The 18,452-nt window shown below is 56.6% G+C and overlaps 7 protein-coding genes across 7 annotated transcripts; 4 read left to right on the top strand and 3 right to left on the bottom strand.

The window, feature by feature from the left end:
* Positions 1–311: 311 nt before the first annotated feature.
* ISF_03158 (hypothetical protein) lies at positions 312–1,283 on the bottom strand (the record flags this gene model as incomplete). The annotated part of the gene is made up of 1 exon (XM_018846764.1): positions 312–1,283. One exon carries the CDS (start codon positions 1,281–1,283, stop codon positions 312–314), a length of 972 nt encoding a protein of 323 aa, XP_018706492.1.
* A 3,196-nt stretch (positions 1,284–4,479) lies between these two features.
* Positions 4,480–5,556, bottom strand: ISF_03157 (myo-inositol-1(or 4)-monophosphatase; the record flags this gene model as incomplete). The annotated part of the gene is made up of 1 exon (XM_018846763.1): positions 4,480–5,556. The coding sequence occupies one exon, from the start codon at positions 5,554–5,556 to the stop codon at positions 4,480–4,482; it is 1,077 nt and encodes a 358-aa protein (XP_018706491.1).
* Positions 5,557–5,798: 242 nt separating this feature from the next.
* ISF_03156 (Cyclin-like F-box) lies at positions 5,799–9,563 on the top strand (the record flags this gene model as incomplete). The annotated part of the gene is made up of 6 exons (XM_018846762.1): positions 5,799–6,953; positions 6,999–7,008; positions 7,224–7,593; positions 7,658–8,338; positions 8,398–8,687; positions 8,749–9,563. The coding sequence occupies 6 exons, from the start codon at positions 5,799–5,801 to the stop codon at positions 9,561–9,563; spliced, it is 3,321 nt and encodes a 1,106-aa protein (XP_018706490.1).
* Positions 9,564–10,155: 592 nt separating this feature from the next.
* On the top strand, positions 10,156–11,416 carry ISF_03155 (Cyclin-like F-box; the record flags this gene model as incomplete). The annotated part of the gene is made up of 2 exons (XM_018846761.1): positions 10,156–10,421; positions 10,480–11,416. The coding sequence occupies 2 exons, from the start codon at positions 10,156–10,158 to the stop codon at positions 11,414–11,416; spliced, it is 1,203 nt and encodes a 400-aa protein (XP_018706489.1).
* A 972-nt stretch (positions 11,417–12,388) lies between these two features.
* On the top strand, positions 12,389–14,146 carry ISF_03154 (MFS monocarboxylic acid transporter; the record flags this gene model as incomplete). The annotated part of the gene is made up of 1 exon (XM_018846760.1): positions 12,389–14,146. One exon carries the CDS (start codon positions 12,389–12,391, stop codon positions 14,144–14,146), a length of 1,758 nt encoding a protein of 585 aa, XP_018706488.1.
* Positions 14,147–14,584: 438 nt separating this feature from the next.
* Positions 14,585–16,828, top strand: ISF_03153 (DNA repair protein rad32; the record flags this gene model as incomplete). The annotated part of the gene is made up of 2 exons (XM_018846759.1): positions 14,585–14,600; positions 14,667–16,828. 2 exons carry the CDS (start codon positions 14,585–14,587, stop codon positions 16,826–16,828), a joined length of 2,178 nt encoding a protein of 725 aa, XP_018706487.1.
* A 463-nt stretch (positions 16,829–17,291) lies between these two features.
* Positions 17,292–18,072, bottom strand: ISF_03152 (hypothetical protein; the record flags this gene model as incomplete). Its single annotated transcript, XM_018846758.1, has 2 exons — positions 17,292–17,369; positions 17,638–18,072. The coding sequence occupies 2 exons, from the start codon at positions 18,070–18,072 to the stop codon at positions 17,292–17,294; spliced, it is 513 nt and encodes a 170-aa protein (XP_018706486.1).
* Positions 18,073–18,452: the final 380 nt, after the last annotated feature.

Below are 18,452 nucleotides of genomic sequence, written 5' to 3'. Positions count from 1 at the left end.
GAATATAACGAGTAATGTCACTCATACTTTGGTAACTCGAATGAATTATCATGAAAATGAAAACTTTGGAATCGTGACTATGTACAGCCGATATGAATATGTATGGTGTTTCATATACTAATTCCCCTATGTACAGTGCGGCGCTGGCTATTCTGATGTTGAATGATAGAGCCCGAGCCAACGGGGTAGTGGCGTTACTCATTGCACTCCTTCAGACTTGTGTAGACAAAAGTCTGCAGCAGCATTTCGACGCGTGCCTGCCGTTACAGGCATGCACAACAAGTCTCACTCGTAAGAAATGCAGCGTCACCTCACTTGTGAATGGCGATGGGGCTGGCGAGCCAGTTGTACTTGTCGTCAGCCAGCAGGAAGGCCTGGTACTGCCCGGCCGGCAGCTTGCTCACGTCCACCGTCAGCGTCGCGCGCGCCTCCGTCGCGTACTCCCACGCGAGCGCCTGCCCGACCGCCTCCTGCCCGTCCGGCCCCTTGCCATACGCCCACACGCCGATCCAGTTCTTGGCGCCCGGCTTCTGCGTCGTGTAGCGGAAGGAGAAGGCCGTCTTGGCCGCGTAGTCGACCGCCAGCACGCCGCGGAAGACGGCGTTGCCCTGCGTGAAGATTTGCGGCTGCGCGAGCGACGCGTACCCGCCGTCGGCCAGCAAGAACGCCTTGTACAGCCCGTCGCCCAGCCCGTCCGTGGGTATCTCCACGGTGCCCTGCGCGTCGCCCGCGTACGCCCAGCGCACCGCCGGGTCGCCGACACTGCCGGTGTCTGGACCGCCGGCGGCGGCAAAGTAGATGCCGAGCCAGTTGTTCGCGTTGGGCTGGGAAGTGTTGTACTGGATGCGGATCGGGTAGCCGCCCGTCACCTTGAGTGCGCCTCCACCACCACTGCCGCCGAGGGAGAACTGGACGGGCGCGGCCATCCAGTTGTAGCCGTCGCGCGCGAGGAAGTAGGCGGTGTAGTCGCCGGCGGCGAGGCCGTCGGTGGGCAGGGTGACGGTGCCGTCGAGGCCGGACGCGTAGGCCCACTTGCGCGAGGGCTGGGCGCCGACCTGCTGGTTGTCGGGCCCGCCGCCGTTGACGGAGGCCCAGATGCCGACCCAGTTGCGGTCATCGGGCTGCGAGGTCGAGTAGCGGATGGCGAGCGGGCTCGTGGAGCTCACGCTGATGGAGCCCGGGTAGCCGGCGGCGAGCTGGTTGGCGACGGCCGGGGCGGCCTGCGCGGCGCCGACGACGAGGGCGAGGACGCCCGCGGCGGCGGCTCTGAACAGGTTGACCATGGTTGGGGGGTGAGGTTGTTTGTGGTTTGGACCTGGAATGGGGGGTTTAGTCGAATGCGACGCGCAATTGTCGGTAGGGGATCTGCTTACACAAGGTGAGACCTTGTCTTGATGACTGGGTTGGCGGACTGTGAGCGGCCGTGCCTTGTCCTCTCGTGATCAGTTCCCGGAAAAAGCTTGCATGCGCGAAGGACTCAGAAGAGATGGGACAGGTAACATTTTTTCGCGGGGGAGTCTTTGAGACTTATACAGGGGACCCATGCGGCCGTGTTGATGAGACCCCGTGCAGGTCACTTGGCATGTGCTCGTCGAGATGGGCGTCAAACTAAGGTGGAATGAAATTTCATCTACTCTGTAATTAGCAGAACAAAGAAGAAAAAACAGGGCCTTGCCTTTTTTCCTTGCAGAATCGCTTGCTCGTGCCGGCCAAATGAGAGCCTCGGGATCATGGTCGTGGGTGCATCAGCCGGTGGAGCAGCATCTTCCTTTGGGCGAGCGACGACAAAGAGGTTGCCGCCGATGACTTACTTGTACGATGAATGGTGATTGTGGAAACGCCATTGCCGTCTGCACCACAAGGGGTAACCCTTGCAAATCTTGGCTTGCTCCTCCCGGGCTGCCAGGCTGTTGATGGGGAGCTTGGCCTGGGCGCTTGGCCTCACGAGGCCTAGTTTGGCAAACAGTTCAAGCTAAATTGAAGCAACCCGCGTTGGTAGTTGGTAGACCGAGAAATGTGGGTGGTGTGGAGGGTGAGAGGGTTGGTGGGAAAGGGTGTCATTGTTCTTGGATCCCCCCTCCTCGGTCCATTCATCGCGCTGCAAGACGCCACGGGGTCAAAATGCGCATCTGGTGCTCGATGCGCGTGCGCGCGAGCGCAACGTCCCTGCACCCATGGGGCACGATGGCATCTTTTCTCCGAGAGAGAGGCTTTTCTGCTCGTTGCGCCCGCAGCAGAGTATCTTCGGTCGACGTGATCGACAAGACATTCCCTGCTGCAGCTCACAGGGCTGTCGCCCCCTTATCGATCCCCCACGTGTGCTGCCGACGTGTCTGGGACTGGACCATGACCCCTTTCTTGGGTACGTTGGCGGTGTAAAATGGCGCAATTGATTTATTCCGAAACCCTTCATCACTAATCTGTAGTTGGCTACTGCGATGAGAACTAAATTGTGAGCAAGAGGCTGCGTCGGTGAGGAGTTGCTGTCTTACATCTTGACCCGAATATGAAGAAAAGAAACTTTCTAAATTTTATCGTAAAGTCGGCTAACATTCTCCGCAAAATAACATCAAGGCTCATAAAACTTATTGACAATACAAGAAGCACGCCGTGCCGTCATTTGCGCCAGTGACCGGAGATATTGCCAAGGTTCCGTGATTCCGTGGTGCGGCCTGTGAGCAAACAAACTACCGCAGTGTCAAAAATAGCACCTCGGACGTTTGTGTTGTCCTAATAAAGATTGAAAACGGTTACGTGTGCTATGATTGCTATTATTGAGCAGCTTTCCCGACATTGGCAGCACACCATCCGAAACCCTGGCTAAATCTGGCCAGTATACTTCTCTCCGACGGAGGGAAGCAGGACTCCCCTTTCATAAGGTGTGCCGTAGATTTCCGTCAAAAAATTCCCAGCCGAAGCCGAGGAAACTTTTTTGATGATGGGTGTAACCAAAGGAGTGAGTGAGTGTCCTGCCAAAGAACTCTGGTCACTACCTACAGCCTCGCTGCAAAACCTCACTTTTAAATAAAATCTCTGTCGGTCGCTTGAGTGGGACGTGAACTTGTTGTCACATAGAATCGTTGCTAAATTCCTGATACAAAGCAACGCTTTACAATTGAAGATGCCACATTGGATAATGGCTCTTAGCTGTTGGCACTACAAGCCACGTCCCGAGCGCTTATGTCACGTCAAATAAAATGTCTTGTAAAAAGGTAGCGACAATGTATTAAAAGTACATAGCCTGAAACTGTCTCTATTAACGACATGTACATCGCTTAAGAACCAAGTTATTGAATACGTAAAATAAGCTAGATGTGTAAATAGTCTGGATAGGTTAACTCACCACGCTCATCGTAGATAACCGCGCCCGAGTCAGCACTTCTGTCAGACGCAAATGTTTGAAATCTTTGTGCTTCGTAGGGGCAACGGTGTCACACCTGTCAAACTCATGAGGCTAGGCGCCAGGCAGAGGATGCAGGATAAGATGTAGGCCCAAGTAGCCAACGCGAGAAGAATCCAGAAATCGTGTCGCTCAACTAGCTCGTTGGTATCTCGAACGGTTGCTCCGTCCTCATTGGCATGAGCGGCCGTGCAACTGCTTGGGTCTAGTCATCTCTATGAGTGCGGTTATACAACTATAAAACCAGCGACACGGGACTTTTCGTCTAGATTGATCCCTTCTGCCAATTGATGTAAGTCGTGGGGTTGAAACTCCCCCGCGGTGGAAGAGACGCAGATCGGGCGTTGCAACTGCACGACCTCACCGGTGACAGGAGCAGACTGCCCCTCGGAGTGACAAATCACACGGTAACACCTTATTTAGGCAATGACTTTTTCTTCTTCATTCCAATTTTGCGTTCACCTTTTTACTCTTATATATACCGATCAGTCTGTCACCCCCCTGCTGTCACCGCGCATAACGGGGCCAGGACAAGCATCAGCACACAATGGTTGTTTCAACATGGGTTCTGTTGCGAATTGGGCAAGTCCTCGTGCGTGTTCGGTCCCAGCGCAGTTGCCGTCGCACAATAATTAACGGTATATTGACCACGTTTTTGCATGCATATGTACGGAGCTACCTGTTTTAGCGAGGGGTCGTCTTGTCACGGACGGTACAGATGCCAAGTATCGCAAAGGGATGCTATACCATTTGCTGCGCACGGTGAAGTTCTCACTGTAAGGCTCTCCGTAGGAACGTGTATCTGTCCCATCTTGTACAAGTTTTCGCAAACATTTTTGCCTGTTGCATGCTATTTGGATATCTTGATACGCCAAAGATTCATTGACATTAGTGTGCCCTTGCTTGTCTCTCACCAGACTGTTGTCCCACAAAGTGTTGTACGTAGTAGCAAAGAGGTCCTACTTACAGAAGTAATCCTGATCATTATGACCAATACCGAGTAATGTCTCCATCAAATCTTGCACCCTTACAATGCGCAACCCCCTCCCCCCCCCCCCCCTCCTTGCCCTGGCCCTTCACTACGCGTCCAACATGTCCGCATGGCCATTCTCCCGCAGCGTGTCGTGCACCTGCTGCAGGACCTCCGCATGGATGTCCGGCGGCGCCGCGACGAAGCCAAAGTTACGCGTGAACTTGCGGCCCGCGAGCCAGTCGAGCGGCCGCCCGTCGATATCGGTGACGCGGCCACCCGTCTCCTCGAAGAGCAGCACGGCACCGGCGTGGTCCCAGACCTTGCCAAGGCGCGCACGCGCCTTGTACACCTGCACCGTCGTGTCTCCCAGGCCCATGGCCAGCGCGGTCCAGCGCAGCACCCACGGCAGCAGGTCGCACCCGGGGAAGGCGATGCCCATCCGCGCCGTCAGCTTCTCGTGGATGCCCGGGAGGATCGAGTCGGCCATGTCGTGGCTGGTCACGAAGCGCAGGTCCTGCACGCGACGCACGGCGGGCAGCTTGGGGAGTCGTCGCGGCGGTGTGGCGGCGGCTGCGCGGTCGTGCATCGGGCGCACGTACGCGCCGCGGCCCTTGACGGCAAAGGCGATGCAGCCGCCGTCGGTAGGGTCGACGTCCGGGTTGTTCAGCGGCCGCCGGGCATTGACGGACGTGTTGGGGGCGCCGACGGCGCTGAGCATCTGCTGGCCGTCGACGAGCAGCGCAATGTTGATCGCGTAGACCTGGCCCATCATGTAGGTCCGGGTGCCGTCGATGGGATCAAAGACCCATGTTCGTCTGGTCTCCGGCACCCCGGATCCGCAGAGATCAACGAGGTTGCACAACGCCTCTTTAGAGTCCGGCACCTTGGTGAGCCCGTCGCGGGGCACCGTACTTAGCAGCTCCCACACGCGCTCGAGGAGCGCCTCGTTTGCCCGCAAGTGCCCTGCATCCTCCTCTCCCACAAAATTGTCGTCGGGGAACGCTTCTTTAAACGTCGCCGCCAGCAGTCCTTGCACTGCGAAATCGGCGACCGTTACCGGACTCAGGTCGTCCTTTTCGATTCCGGCCTTGTCCTGCGCGGAAACGACAGTCTGGCTCAGACTTGAAGCTTTCTGTAAGACATCAAAGGCAATCTCCAGCTCTTTTCGATAATTACTGTCCATTTTGAGAAGTGATGCAGCATCATGCACAATGCGCGACCTTCAGCAACCCTGCGTCATGTCTTCCTGCATGGAGAGATCGTGCCCCGATTGAGCGATGCATATCCACTATATGCATACATCACCAGCGCTCCAAACGTGGGCGCGTTACAATGCTGGTCTCTGCATTCGCCATACGCCGCGGTCAAGGACCAAAAATGCGAGAAAGTCCGAGTAGTCAAGCGCACTAAATCTCCTGCTCGCTTATGACTGAAAGTGTGGCTCCGATCGTTGATCCCAACGCCATCACAACCGCGCCCGACCACGATGAATTCACGCTCGTGCCTGTCATCCGCGATCTGCTGAGGACGCGGTACTGCGCCCCAGGCACCATTTTTCTAGTCGAGGGCATTGACATTATCCCCGTCTCGAAGACGGGCCGCTGGCAGGCTGTCCGGCTTCTCCTAGGAGATGGTGAATTCTGCGTGCAGGGGCTCCTCAGCGCCGAGTGTCAGCGGTTCGCGGAGACGGGCGAAGTCTCGACGGGCTTTTACATCAAGGTCGAGCAGTTCGACCTGGAGTTAGAGGCCATGGATCCCGAGGACTGGGCTGGAAACGTGAAGGAGGGTCAGAAAATGGTCTTTCTCGCACTGCACGATCTCACCACCGTTGGATGGAACGACTCCTATCGTGCAATGGCCCTGGCGCATAGAGGCAAAGCGGAGATCACGGACGCAGATTCATCGCCAACAAAGGGCAAAGGCAAAGGGAAGGAGATCCAGAGGACGCCACAAGCGTCGCCGCCGGCTCCCGCTGCGAAAGCGAAGGAAGAGCCCGTCGCAGCCAAGTTGGAGCCAGCCTCGTCAGCATACGGCGATGACTTTGACATGGATGCAATGGACGACGCTTTCGAGACTATGGAGAAGATTGTCTTCCCCAGCTCGAAAAAGACGAGTACTCCAAAATCGGGCCCCCCATCGCGCATACAGGCGCCGGTGGCGCTGCCCCGAGACTGGGTCGATCGCCAGGCGCCGCTGAAGCTCACCACTCTGCACGCGATCCCGTCACTGCCATACGCGCAAAACTGGACGTGCAACACCCTCGCCATCATCGCCTCGCTGTCGCCGGTGGAGGCTTCGTATCTGCCGCCGTACAAGCAGCGGACGGCGCGGCTGGCGGACCCCTCGACGGCCAAGCAGGTGCACTTGACGGTTTTTCTCGACCCAGAGGCGTTTGACCCGCCGATCGGAAGTGCCGTGCTTCTGACGGGTGTGAAGAATCATCGGTTCGACGGCGGCAGCCTGAAGAAGTACGCAAGCGATGCCAACAACGGACGGCAGTGGTGGTTTGAGGACCCTGTTGACATGACGTGGTGTGATGTAGCGGGTATCAAGTCATGGTGGAATCAAATGGAGGGACATGTAGGCGGATGATGATTTATACATTAATCACCATGTGTTATTTAGCCAAACAATTGTAAGTTGCCAAGCAAGATACAGACAGCCGTACGTAGTCCATGCAGAGAGTCGGCGCATTTCCAGAAACGTATAATTACTTCAATTCTCGGCCCCCCAAAAAGTGACAATAATTCTAAAACTTATATTCAGCATAAATTCCCGTTAGCTACAGCGCAGCTTCATTTGTCTGCTGGTCGAAATACTGGGTCACCCCAATGCCCACACGTGCCACAGTGCGACCTCAGATTCAAAAACTCGCAGTTGTCAACCGCCTTGTGCATCTCAGCGTACGACCTTCAGCCCACGGCTGCAGCAATCTAGAAAGGGAAGCTGCACGGTGTTGCATGCATACAAGCCCATCGAGCCAACCGTTTCCGTGCGCCCAGAATATCGCGCAAGCACCCAGAAGTCCAGTCCAGTCCGGTCCGCTGCCTCCCCCACCACCGCCACCACCACGACAGCCTGCTGCCCAACCCCAGGCTGCCCATCCCGCGCTCATAAGACGGGCGGATGCAGCCAACAAGCGAGCTTCCCCTCCCGTTTTGATCATCCTCCCTGCACAGAGCTCTGGAAACGCACCGTATAACCCCACACAGCCGACCCTGTCCGGGGGCCCACGAATTTCCTCTGGTGTTCATGGAGCTTGAAGGCCTCGACACGCGCGACAGGCAGCGGGCCATCGATGACTTCCTCGGCAGCCTGTCCTCCTGGGACCTCCTCTACCTGCGGCGGCGCATGCACCTGCACGAGGCCCGGATCAAGCTCGCCTCGCTCGAGGACCTGCCCGCCGAGATCGTCATCGCCATCTCGCAGTTCCTCGAGCTCGAGGACCTGCTCACGTGCGCCGCCGTCTGCCGCAGCTGGCACGCCGCGTGGTCCTGCGGCGCCGTCACCGCGTCGCTGTGCTGCCGCCACTTTGCCGGCCTGACCGAGAGGCACGGCCTGCCGCATGCCGACGGCCACCGCCTGCTCGCCGTGCGCTCGCGCCTTTACATCGATAAGTACCTGCGGCCGCGGCCCAACGCGTACTTTTCGTCGCGGTGGTTCGTCGGGGGCGGCGGCTCGGCCGCGGCGGCGGAGGATATGCGCGAGCGCGTCGACCATCAGGCCGAGTGCGTTGACTTTGGGCTGGACCCGTTGCAAATGTGCTACGACGACGGCCTGCTGGCATGGCAGCCCGAGGACGGCTACGTTGTGCTCAACGACCTCAGGGCCATGACTCGCAGCCGCTGCAGCTTTGGGAGCAGCCTCGTCGCCGGCCGCAAGATGGACCTACAAGCAGTAACAAGAAAGCTAATCGTGTTCAGCTCCATTGACCTGCATGCAAACAGCGAGGTCTGCCGTGAGATGTAAGTACTCTTAAGATTGAACGTTCCAGGCACTCTTCCATGCTAATAAGCATCGTCAGTCGAATATGGACCGCAGCCGATGGCGAGTGGAAACGGATCACATTACCAGCGCGTTTCGCCAAATGTTACGCCCAAGGAGGCACAGTCGTTGCAGTGACCACCACCGGCGACGCATTTTACTGGTCACAGGGTGGTCCAACAATAGACCTCGAGACAACGACGGCGACTGGGCTGACAGCTCCGCCTCGCGAATGCAAGCCTTCACTGCAAAACGTGCCTGGAGTCGTGTTCCATCCAAACGACGACGGCATCTTCTACCTGACCTGGGTCTACCAACCTACGCGACTTTGTATGTTTGAACACTGCATGTCGATTTGCAGATTTACAGCACCAGCTTACACCGAATTCAGCTTCAGACCATCGTATTCATGTTATTGTCGTAGTCAAGTTTATGCAGGGAAAGCCGGTCATGAGATACGAGACGGCCGTTTCAAATCCAGCGCGTACTTGCGATCCCCAGCAGCCCTACTCCGACGGCATACTGCGATTCTCATTACGATGTCAAAGGATGAACAGTCACGGGCTCTACATGCTTGGTGTGGTCCAAACGTGTCTCCACTACCACGGCAGCAAAAACACGGTGGCTGAGTCACGTTGGGATCTCGCGTGCTTCAACGCGCTCACGGAGAAGTTCGTCCACCGCAGCTATGACAAATGCCTCATCAGCCCCAAGTTCCACCGGCCGACCTGGGACTGGGCCGAGTGGCACAACATCCAGGCCTGGGACGACTACCTGGTGGTGCTGTGGCAGCCGCGGCCGCACGTCATCCACGAGCCGTGCACCTTCACCGAGCTGCTGCTGGCGACGGACAGCCTGGCGTGCGTCGCGGGCTCGCGGGAGGTGTTCGTCGAGGGCGTGCGCCAGAGGGGCCTCGAGCCCGCGCTGACCATCGACACCTTCCATCAGCGGAGGTCCGGCGTGGCGCGCCGCGTCTTCGTCGACGACGACTTCATCGTGTACGCGGCGCCCGACTCGGTCCTCGTGTCGACGTTCAAGGGCGCCCGGGGCGTCCTCCTCCCGCTTCCCATGGAGGGCAACCCGATGACGGCTCTCGCAGGGCTGCCCCTGCCCCGATGGGCAGAGACACCTCGGGCGCCAGCGCCGTCGTGGGACGGTGACGTCTATACGACGCTCACAGAGCCGCAGTTACAGAACCAGGCATGAAGCGCTCCTGTTTGAATAATATAAAGAATAATATTGAAGTAAAAGGCCGCATGGTCATCCCGCCCGGTGTGCTTTATCTTTGCTTTTGTGGCTAGCGTGTTTGAATATGACTGTTCCCCCAGCTTTCGACGCCCGCGGATGTGAGCGGACATCCGTCGGATCACTCGAATCCGAGACGGCGCCTCAGAGAATCACAACATCACACCGCGCAAAATGCACCCCCTTGTTTCTCATTGACCGACCCCCATATATACCTCTCTGCATTGAAAAGTATATGACGGGGAATTTTGTATGCCGCATAAGATTTACCCGATTCGATGCGCTTCCGTGGGCGAAACAGTTCGCGACACTAACCACACCATGGGGGTTTCATCATGCCCATTACAGCCTGACTATGCGAGGGCTGCCAGTCTTGCGGGTAGCTCGGTTCGAATGATATGATGAAGCCTCTCCTGCCTTCTTTGCGTCTGATGTTTCTTTCCTTTACTTAATCTTGTACTCTATTTCTCTTCTTCATACGGCCGGTCCGGGGTTTCACGAATTTCTTTTACAAATTTTTATACATAATTTTACTCGCTGGGCGGTTGATACAATGTATAAGTCACGGAGCTTGTTGTCGGTGCTGTTTACGTTGTTGGTCGTTTGTCTGGCGTTTGTCTCTGCAGCTCCCCAGCGGAGCAACAACAACAACAACAACAACAACAACAACAATAACGGAAACGGAAATGGTAACAATGGAAACAGACAGGGCGGCGGTGGTCAGAAGCTCACTCCACAGCAAAAGGCAGCCCAGGTGCCCGGCGGTATCTCTAACGCCACAGACGGCTCTACAACGCTGGACATGACGGTCAACATCAAGTGAGAACTCACACCACGACAGCGCAATCAACACCCAAAATACTGACTTCATCTGCAGCAACCTCCCCATCCGCTTCAGGGTCAGCGCTCCCGCCGACCAGTTCAAGAGCGCGTCGGGTGTCCCGGGTGCGCAAGCCCCCGCCAACAGCCAGGGCGCCATCGGCATGAACGTGCTGCTGCACGGCGATGGCGGGCAGTCCTTCTTCGACTTCCCCAACCAGGGCGTCAACAACAACCTCATGGGCGTCGCCGTGCTCGCGCCCGACGAGAACCTCAAATGGGGCAGCGCGGACCAGGGCCGCGTGCAGCGGCCCAACGGCCTGGAGCACTCGCAGGCCGTCAACGACCTCGTGACCAACGTCCTGCCGCAGGTGGTCGCCTTTGACCAGTCCAACGTCTTCTTCACCGGCGTCAGCGGCGGCTCGCTGACCCTGTCCGGCTTCTTCATGCCCGCCTTCCTCGGCAACTTCACCAACGCGGGCGTGCTGCTCTCGTGTGGCGGGCTGGAGCCGCAGGTGCCGTTCACGGACCAGTCGGCCGCGGCGCTGACCAACACGCGCATCCACTTCCAGTCGACGCAGGACGAGCTGCAGAGCCTGCAGAAGCTGATCCCGGAGGCGGTGAGCGCGTACGAGCAGGCGGCGGCGCAGATGGGCATGAACGCGAACCAGATCGACGCGCTGCAGACGGTGGACAACGAGCCCAACGGCGGGCACTGCGCGTTCGACGGCAAGGACTTTGTGAGCGGCGTGCAGACGATGGCGGACAGCTTCGGCAACATCATGCTGCCCGGCGGCAACGGGCAGCTGCAGGGCACGGGCAACGTGCTGAACGGCGTGGTCGAGAACAAGAACCTGCAGTTTGCTCAAACGCAGCAGGGCGGCCAACAGGGCGGCCAACAGGGCGGCCAACAGGGTGGCCAACAGGGTGGCCAACAGGGTGGCCAACAGGGTGGGCGAGGAGGGCAGGGGCGGCAAGGGGGGCGTAATAATTAGAGTACATACATGGGATGTTTGAAGCGGATGAACAAGAAACACGCTGAGCAAAAGCTTATCCCAAAATGCCTAATGAGGCAAACTATTCCCAAAATGCGTAATGGGCCGAATTATGCCGAGCGATGCTCATACCGCTTAATAAGACGGCCGTTTTATGCGCTATGCGCTGGCTAATAAGCGAGGCGGCAGCTGAGTAGTGGCATGAATTCACGAATGCTGTAGTAGAATATGTCGGTTCTATTACGCATATCTTGGTGAGTCCATCCTTGCTTATTTTTAGCAATTACTTGCAGTTTGAGATGATGTGAGACTCGTTTTAGAAATGCCCCCCTGTTGCCAACCGCCGTAGCTGGTCATTGTACGGATAGCTAGTTATGTACACTGTACATAGCATGCCGGAGAAATAACAACCTGGGGAGTTTTGGCGGCAGAGAAGTAACTTATAACAAATGCATGCATCTCATAATAAGGTAATAATACATCAGGAAAAAATAGGAAGGCCATCGACAATTACTTCTCCAAGCCGCCTCTACGCCTGCAGGGCAGCGGAGCTTCCCCCGCAAAGCGCGGCTGCAGCAAAAGTCCCGGACAATCACCGCAGCCCACCTGTGACAGCGGCCTTGTAGCGCCTCACCTGCTGTAACGATAACTAACGGGTACACTGGCCGTTGGGCGGGTGCTGTGGCGGTGGTCCACAGATCGGGAAGGTCACGACGACCAAATTACGTGATGGCTCTAGTAGTCAACGTGACTGGACTGGGGTCAGCCAGACCAGACATCATCTCCCAGAACAGATAGATCCCGCCATCCTTTCTCTCCATCACCCATTTTCTTCATCTCGCTTCTTCACCTTTGCAAACCCCTCACGCTTATTTTTTTCCTTGAATTCCTTGAATTCCTCCTTTGTTCCTCGTTCTACCAACTTTGTCCTCTGACGTCAAACCTCCCACGTCCCATCGCCGAGGCACCAGCATGGCGCCGTCCGATGACCGGACCGCGGCTGCCCGCCAACGCAGCGATGACGACCACGACAACATTTCCACATACACCGTTAGCGACGACGGCGTCTCGCTGTCCGACACCTCCGAGCGTCGCCGCGCCATCCGCCACAAAAAGGTCGTCCGCGCCGTCGCCCTCGTCGTCGCCACCGCCATGTCGCTGTGCGCGGGCTCCAACGCCGTCTTCTCGCTGTACGCGCCGCAGTTCCAGTCCCGCCTGCGCTACACCCAGTTCCAGGTCAACGGCGTCGCCATCGGCAGCTCCGTCGCCCTCTACCTGCCCATCTCCGTCATGGGCTACGCCTGCGACCGCGCCGGGCCCGCGCCCCTCGCGCTCCTCGCAGCCCTGCTGTTCGCCACGGGCTACGGCATCGCAGCCGCCATCTACCGCAAGCTCGACCTCGACTACAACAGCCTCGGCAAGCGGCCCGCCGCGCCCGGCAACGAGTGGTCCTACCCGCTCATGGTCTTCGCCTTTGTCTGCATCGGCACCGCCACCTGCGCCATGTACATGTCCGCCGTCTCGACCTGCGCCAAGAACTTCGGCAAGGGCAGGTACAGAGGCCTGGCCCTGGCCCTTCCCATCACCGCGTTCGGACTCAGCGGCATGTGGATCAGCCAGTGTGCCAGCCGTCTGTGGTACATTCTGCGGCCAGACGGCTCCAAGGGCGGCGTTGACGTGTTCCGATTCTTCGTATTTCTGGCCGTTCTCCTGTTTTCAGTTGGCGTCTTGGGCTTTTTCACCTTAAAGGTCGTGGATGAGGAGGATTTGATTGAGGAGGCGATTGAAGAGCTGGAGCGAAGCGGCCTTTTACGCGACCGCTCATTGCTCCGACGCGCAGAGCGGGGGTACGGGACAAATACTCCTGGCACGCCTGCTTCGATCGAGAACACGTCACTGCTTGCCGGTTCATTTCGGGAAGATGATGATACCAAGTGGAAGAAGAATTGGGTACATAACGCCGAAACGAGGAGGTTCCTGGCAGATAAAACCATGTGGCCCTTTGCACTGGCGTTCCTGCTAATGGTCGGCCCAGGCGAGGCCTTCATTAACAACCTTGGCACCATCATTGGAACATTGTCGCCCCCAGCTGTGGATGGCTTCAGCAGTGGAACTTCGGCGGCTACCCACGTCTCCATCTTCGGCCTCACAAGCACGGCGGGACGCATGTTGATTGGTACCATCACAGATCTAGTCGCGCCAGCACCTCAGACGCAGCATGTCCAGCAACATAACCACCGCATCTCGAGACTGCAGCAATTCACCACATCCCGTGTGGCATTCATGCTGTTCTTCGCCATGGCCATGTCGCTAGGTTTCGCCTTCCTCGCCTCTGGTGCTGCGCAGAATCATGCCGACCGCTTCTGGGTCGTTTCCGGTCTTGTCGGCGCCGGCTACGGTGCTGTTTTCAGCCTCGCACCCATCATTGTCACCATCATCTGGGGTGTTGAAAATTTCGCCACCAACTTTGGCATTGTGACGACGCTTCCTGCGCTGGGATCGACTTTCTGGGGCCTCGTCTACGCGGCCGGGTACCAGACCGGCGCAAGCCAGCCCGGGCTGCCATCTGGCCCGAATAGCCCTGTCGAAGATGAGCTCTTCTGCTATGGGAAAACTTGTTATTCGGCCACGTTTTGGGGCGAAGCATTCACCGTCTGGGTTGCTTGCGCCCTGCTTCTCTGGGCCTGGCTGGGGCCTGGTGGCTGGAAGCAGCGCGGAATTCTCATTTAGGGCTGCTCATATTCTGCTGCAATATGCGCTTCTTTTTTCTCATTTCCTAATACGTTTTATATAGCGAGGGATACGCCTTGCATCGCGCCTTTGGCACTGCATTTTTGGAGTTTGGTTAGATATGGGCATCTCAGGTTTACTCTCAGCGCGCACATGGCGTTTCAGTAATACATTTTTCCTCACATCTAAGTTTCCTGAAAAAAAAAAAAAAGGTATGGAATCTGTGCTGTATGGCAGCTTTCAATTAAACCTCCACGTGATTTCGCACCCTTTCGCGTCACGGCGACCGTTAAGGTCGCGTCCACTCCACCCAGCTCCTCAACTCGTTTGCATCAGGGCAATTTCTCTTTTGGATGCACTGGTTATCCGAGGCCTGGGAAAAAAGTGATTGGTTTTGTTTGATGCAGGAGGAGTCTGCTCCAGGCCTTGAACAGGAACATGCCCGCATCTACCGGTGAGTAACGCAACAGTCCCAGTCATTGAGTGCCCGTGACCCTGCTGGTGCTAACCAGACCGTTAGAGGCGGATACGATTCGTATCCTGGTGGCTACGGACAATCACGTCGGGTTCGAAGAGCGAGATGCTATTCGAAAAGATGACAGCTGGCGGACCTTCGACGAGATTATGACGTTGGCCCGCACCGAAGATGTACAGAGGCTCCCTAACCACCTCTACCCAGCGCTTGCTAACTTGTCGCAGGTGGACATGGTTCTTTTGGCCGGTGACCTGTTTCACGACAATAAACCGTCGCGAAAGTCGCTATACCAGGTCATGCGAACACTTCGACAGAACTGCCTCGGCATGAAGCCGTGCCCGCTCGAATTCCTCTCCGACGCCGCGACCGTTTTCGAAGGCGCATTCCCCCACGTCAACTACGAAGACCCCGACATCAACATTTCCATACCCGTCTTTTCCATTCACGGCAACCACGACGACCCGTCCGGGGACGGCAACCTCTGCTCGCTCGATCTACTGCAAGCCTGTGGACTTCTCAACTACTACGGCCGAGTGGCGGAGGCCGACAACATCGAGGCGCGACCGATCCTGTTGCAAAAGGGCGAGACCAAGCTGGCGCTCTTTGGCTTGAGCAACGTGCGCGACGAGCGAATGTTTCGGACATTTCGAGACCACAAAGTCAAGTGGTTCAAGCCCAGTGCCGAGACCGGAGACTGGTTCAACCTCCTAGCGGTGCATCAAAACCACCACGCGCACACGGCGACTTCGTATCTGCCGGAGAATGTGCTGCCAGACTGGATGAACCTCGTTGTATGGGGTCATGAGCACGAATGCTTGATTGACCCGACACGGAACCCTGAAACTGGCTTCCACGTCATGCAGCCTGGCTCGTCAGTGGCAACATCATTAGTGCCTGGTGAGGCCGTTCAAAAACACGTGGCGATCGTCAGCGTCACTGGGAAGGAATTCAAGATGGACAAGATTCCGCTAAAAACAGTCCGACCGTTCGTCACGAGAGAAATTATTTTGAACCAGGATAAGCGTTTCAAGGGCTTAGATAAAAAGAAGGACAACCGACAAGAGGTTACGCGAAGACTAATGGACGTCGTGGAGAAAATGATCGAAGAGGCAAACACAGAGTGGGAGGCCATCCAAACAGACCAAGAAGCTCTGGAAGAGCCACCACTGCCGCTTATTCGTCTCAAGGTCGAATATACAGCGCCAGAAGGCGGCGTGTTCGAGTGCGAGAACCCGCAGAGATTCTCCAACAGGTTTGTCGGCAAGGTGGCGAATACCAATGATGTGGTGTACTTTTATCGTAAGAAGACGGTTCAGCGAAAGGCCACGGCCGCCGCGCCTGCCGAAATCTCGGAAGACCTGGAAGACGCCGGTGACATGGTCAAGGTGGACTCGCTGGTCCAGGATTTCCTTTCTGCACAGTCACTCAAGGTTCTCCCGCAAGCGCCCTTTGGCGAGGCCGTCAACCAATTCGTCGCCAAGGATGACAAGCATGCCATGGAGCTATTTGTTTCCGAACATCTAACAGGCCAGGTGAAGCAGATGCTTGGACTAGAGTCCGACGATGAGGACCTGAACGCCGCCATGGAGATTTACAGAACCAGGGTCGAGAAGCAACTGGAGAGCGGCGTCAAAACAGTGCCCACCGAGCGACGCCGCGTGCTCCGACCGAAGCCGGATACGTGGGACAGCGATTTTGACGGCGAGTGGGAGGACGCGGCTGACGCTTGGACGTACGAGGCCGTCGGCGACGCTGGCACGGGGTCGGTACCATCTCGAACAGCCGACTCACTCATTGACGAGGAGGAAGCGGCGCCAGCCAAGACGACACGACGCGGAGCGGCAGCAAAGAAGGCCCCAGCGAAGAAGGCGCCCGCAAAAAAGGCCACCACCACCAGAGGCCGTGGCCGCAAGGCGCCTGTAGAGGAGGAGGAAGATGTGGTGATGGAGTCGGACGAAGAGCCAGAGCCAGCGCCGCCGCCGAAGCGAACCACAAGAGCAGCACCGGCGAAGAAGGCGGCCGCGCCCAAGAAGACGGCAGCGACGAGGACGTCGACAAGGGCTCGGCCGGCGACACAGACAACATTGAACTTTTCACAGAAGTCTGGGGGAACTCAGGCAAAGGGCATTGAGATTAGTGACGACGAGGTTTCGGACGATGATGCATTTGAGCCTGCGCCAGTAGCGACAAGGTCAAGACGGCGATGAGCGGATGAGCGACCACGCCTGTCTATCTACGTGGTGCATAATGAATGTGAAGATGAGCTTTCCCCGGTGAGGAAATGCAAATTTTGGTCGTGAATTAAGATACTCATTCAAAATTATAATGCAAAGTTAACGTCGATGAAAAATGAAAATCAGAAAATCAATGAAAAGGCAAAAAAAGGAATGCGCTTCTGAGAAGCGTGGCGGATCTCTCCCGCCGGGAATTGAACCCGGGTCTCAAGCGTGACAAGCTTGCATACTGACCACTATACTACGGAAGATATTGTTAACTTGCGACCGTTTTCGGTCGCCGTAGTGGATCTTGTGGAAATGCTTCGTTATCAGTCTACATATATTATCCACAGTCTACAGAAGCGACCAGGCGTCAAACTTGCCGCGGTAGACAGGCAGCCAGCCAGCGAGCGGCGATCAGAAGTCAAGGAGGCGGTTTGTCGTCGGCCACTCCTCACCTCCCATAGCGCCCCGGGTCGTGATCTGCGCCCTCAGCCTGCACAAGCAGCACGCGTCCGACACGCAGGTCAATCTGCGGAAGACAGAAAGCTGAACAGATCCGTTTATATAAAAGCGAGAAAATAAAGTCCAAATGAAAAAAGAAAACACAGTTGCTCAAGTTCCAGAGTAAAAAAAAAAAAGGACAAGTTTCACAACTCGATACAACACTCCCCTCTTTTCCTTTTCCAATTGTTGGTCGATTCAAGCAGCTCGGGCGAGCAGTCTAGCAAAACTCTCCATTTCCTTGCAAAAGCATCTGTCGCTTCCCAGTTGCGAGGATCCCAGGAGTCGCCCCAAACCATCAAGCAGGCGCCGCTGTTTCTCGTGTCCCAAAATGCGCACATGTCGTGGCAAAGCGTCTCATCGTCGAGCTCATCTGCGGCCGAGATGAGAAAGTCTCGCAACGAAGGGAACGGGAATATGTCCAGCCAAGGGTGGTGAGGGACGGTTCTCTGGATTTCCGTGGGAGCGAGACTCGGCGGGATTGCATGGGCTGGCAACTGTGCATCATCTTTGTTGAAGATGGATGTGCTGTCGTCGCTTGTCATCCACGAGGGATCCATGCCCACCGCGCGGATATTGACGTCGATGGCTTTGTGGATGTTGAGCCGGGAGAGGCTGATGAGGTGATCTGTGTTTGGGCTGCCCAAGGCGTAACTCTCCAGCATGGCATGTTCAAGCCGCTGAAGAATCTGAAGCGCGTCTGACGGTGCAATGACACAGGCGAAAGGCATTTCGTCGTGCGGAGGAGGATGTTGCAGAGCATGCGTGTCCTGTGTGAGACAAAGACCCAGCTTGCGATTGCCTTGAAACGATACGCAAGTATTAGAAAATGTTGTCATTTTTTTTTTGAGACGGCCTATTTTGTTGTGGCTTGAAGACTTACGATATGCTCTCTGGTTGAGCCGGTTCTGAAGCTTTCTTCTTCTTTTCGCGTCGGCGATACCGCTCCAGTCATCTCCGGCTACCCAGGCACTCGCAGATTGTGCGATTGAACTAACTGTGTATATCGCTCGTGTTTTACTTCCGTCTTTGCCATCGCTGTCAGGATGAGAGGGACCGTCCCGCTCCATAGTAGCATGCAGGTTGCTAATAGTCTGACGATACCAAAAGG

The sequence above is a fragment of the Cordyceps fumosorosea genome, assembly GCF_001636725.1.
Source record: "Cordyceps fumosorosea ARSEF 2679 chromosome Unknown scaffold_5, whole genome shotgun sequence".
Taxonomy (NCBI): domain Eukaryota; kingdom Fungi; phylum Ascomycota; class Sordariomycetes; order Hypocreales; family Cordycipitaceae; genus Cordyceps; species Cordyceps fumosorosea.
This window is presented reverse-complemented; position numbering and strand designations above follow the sequence as displayed.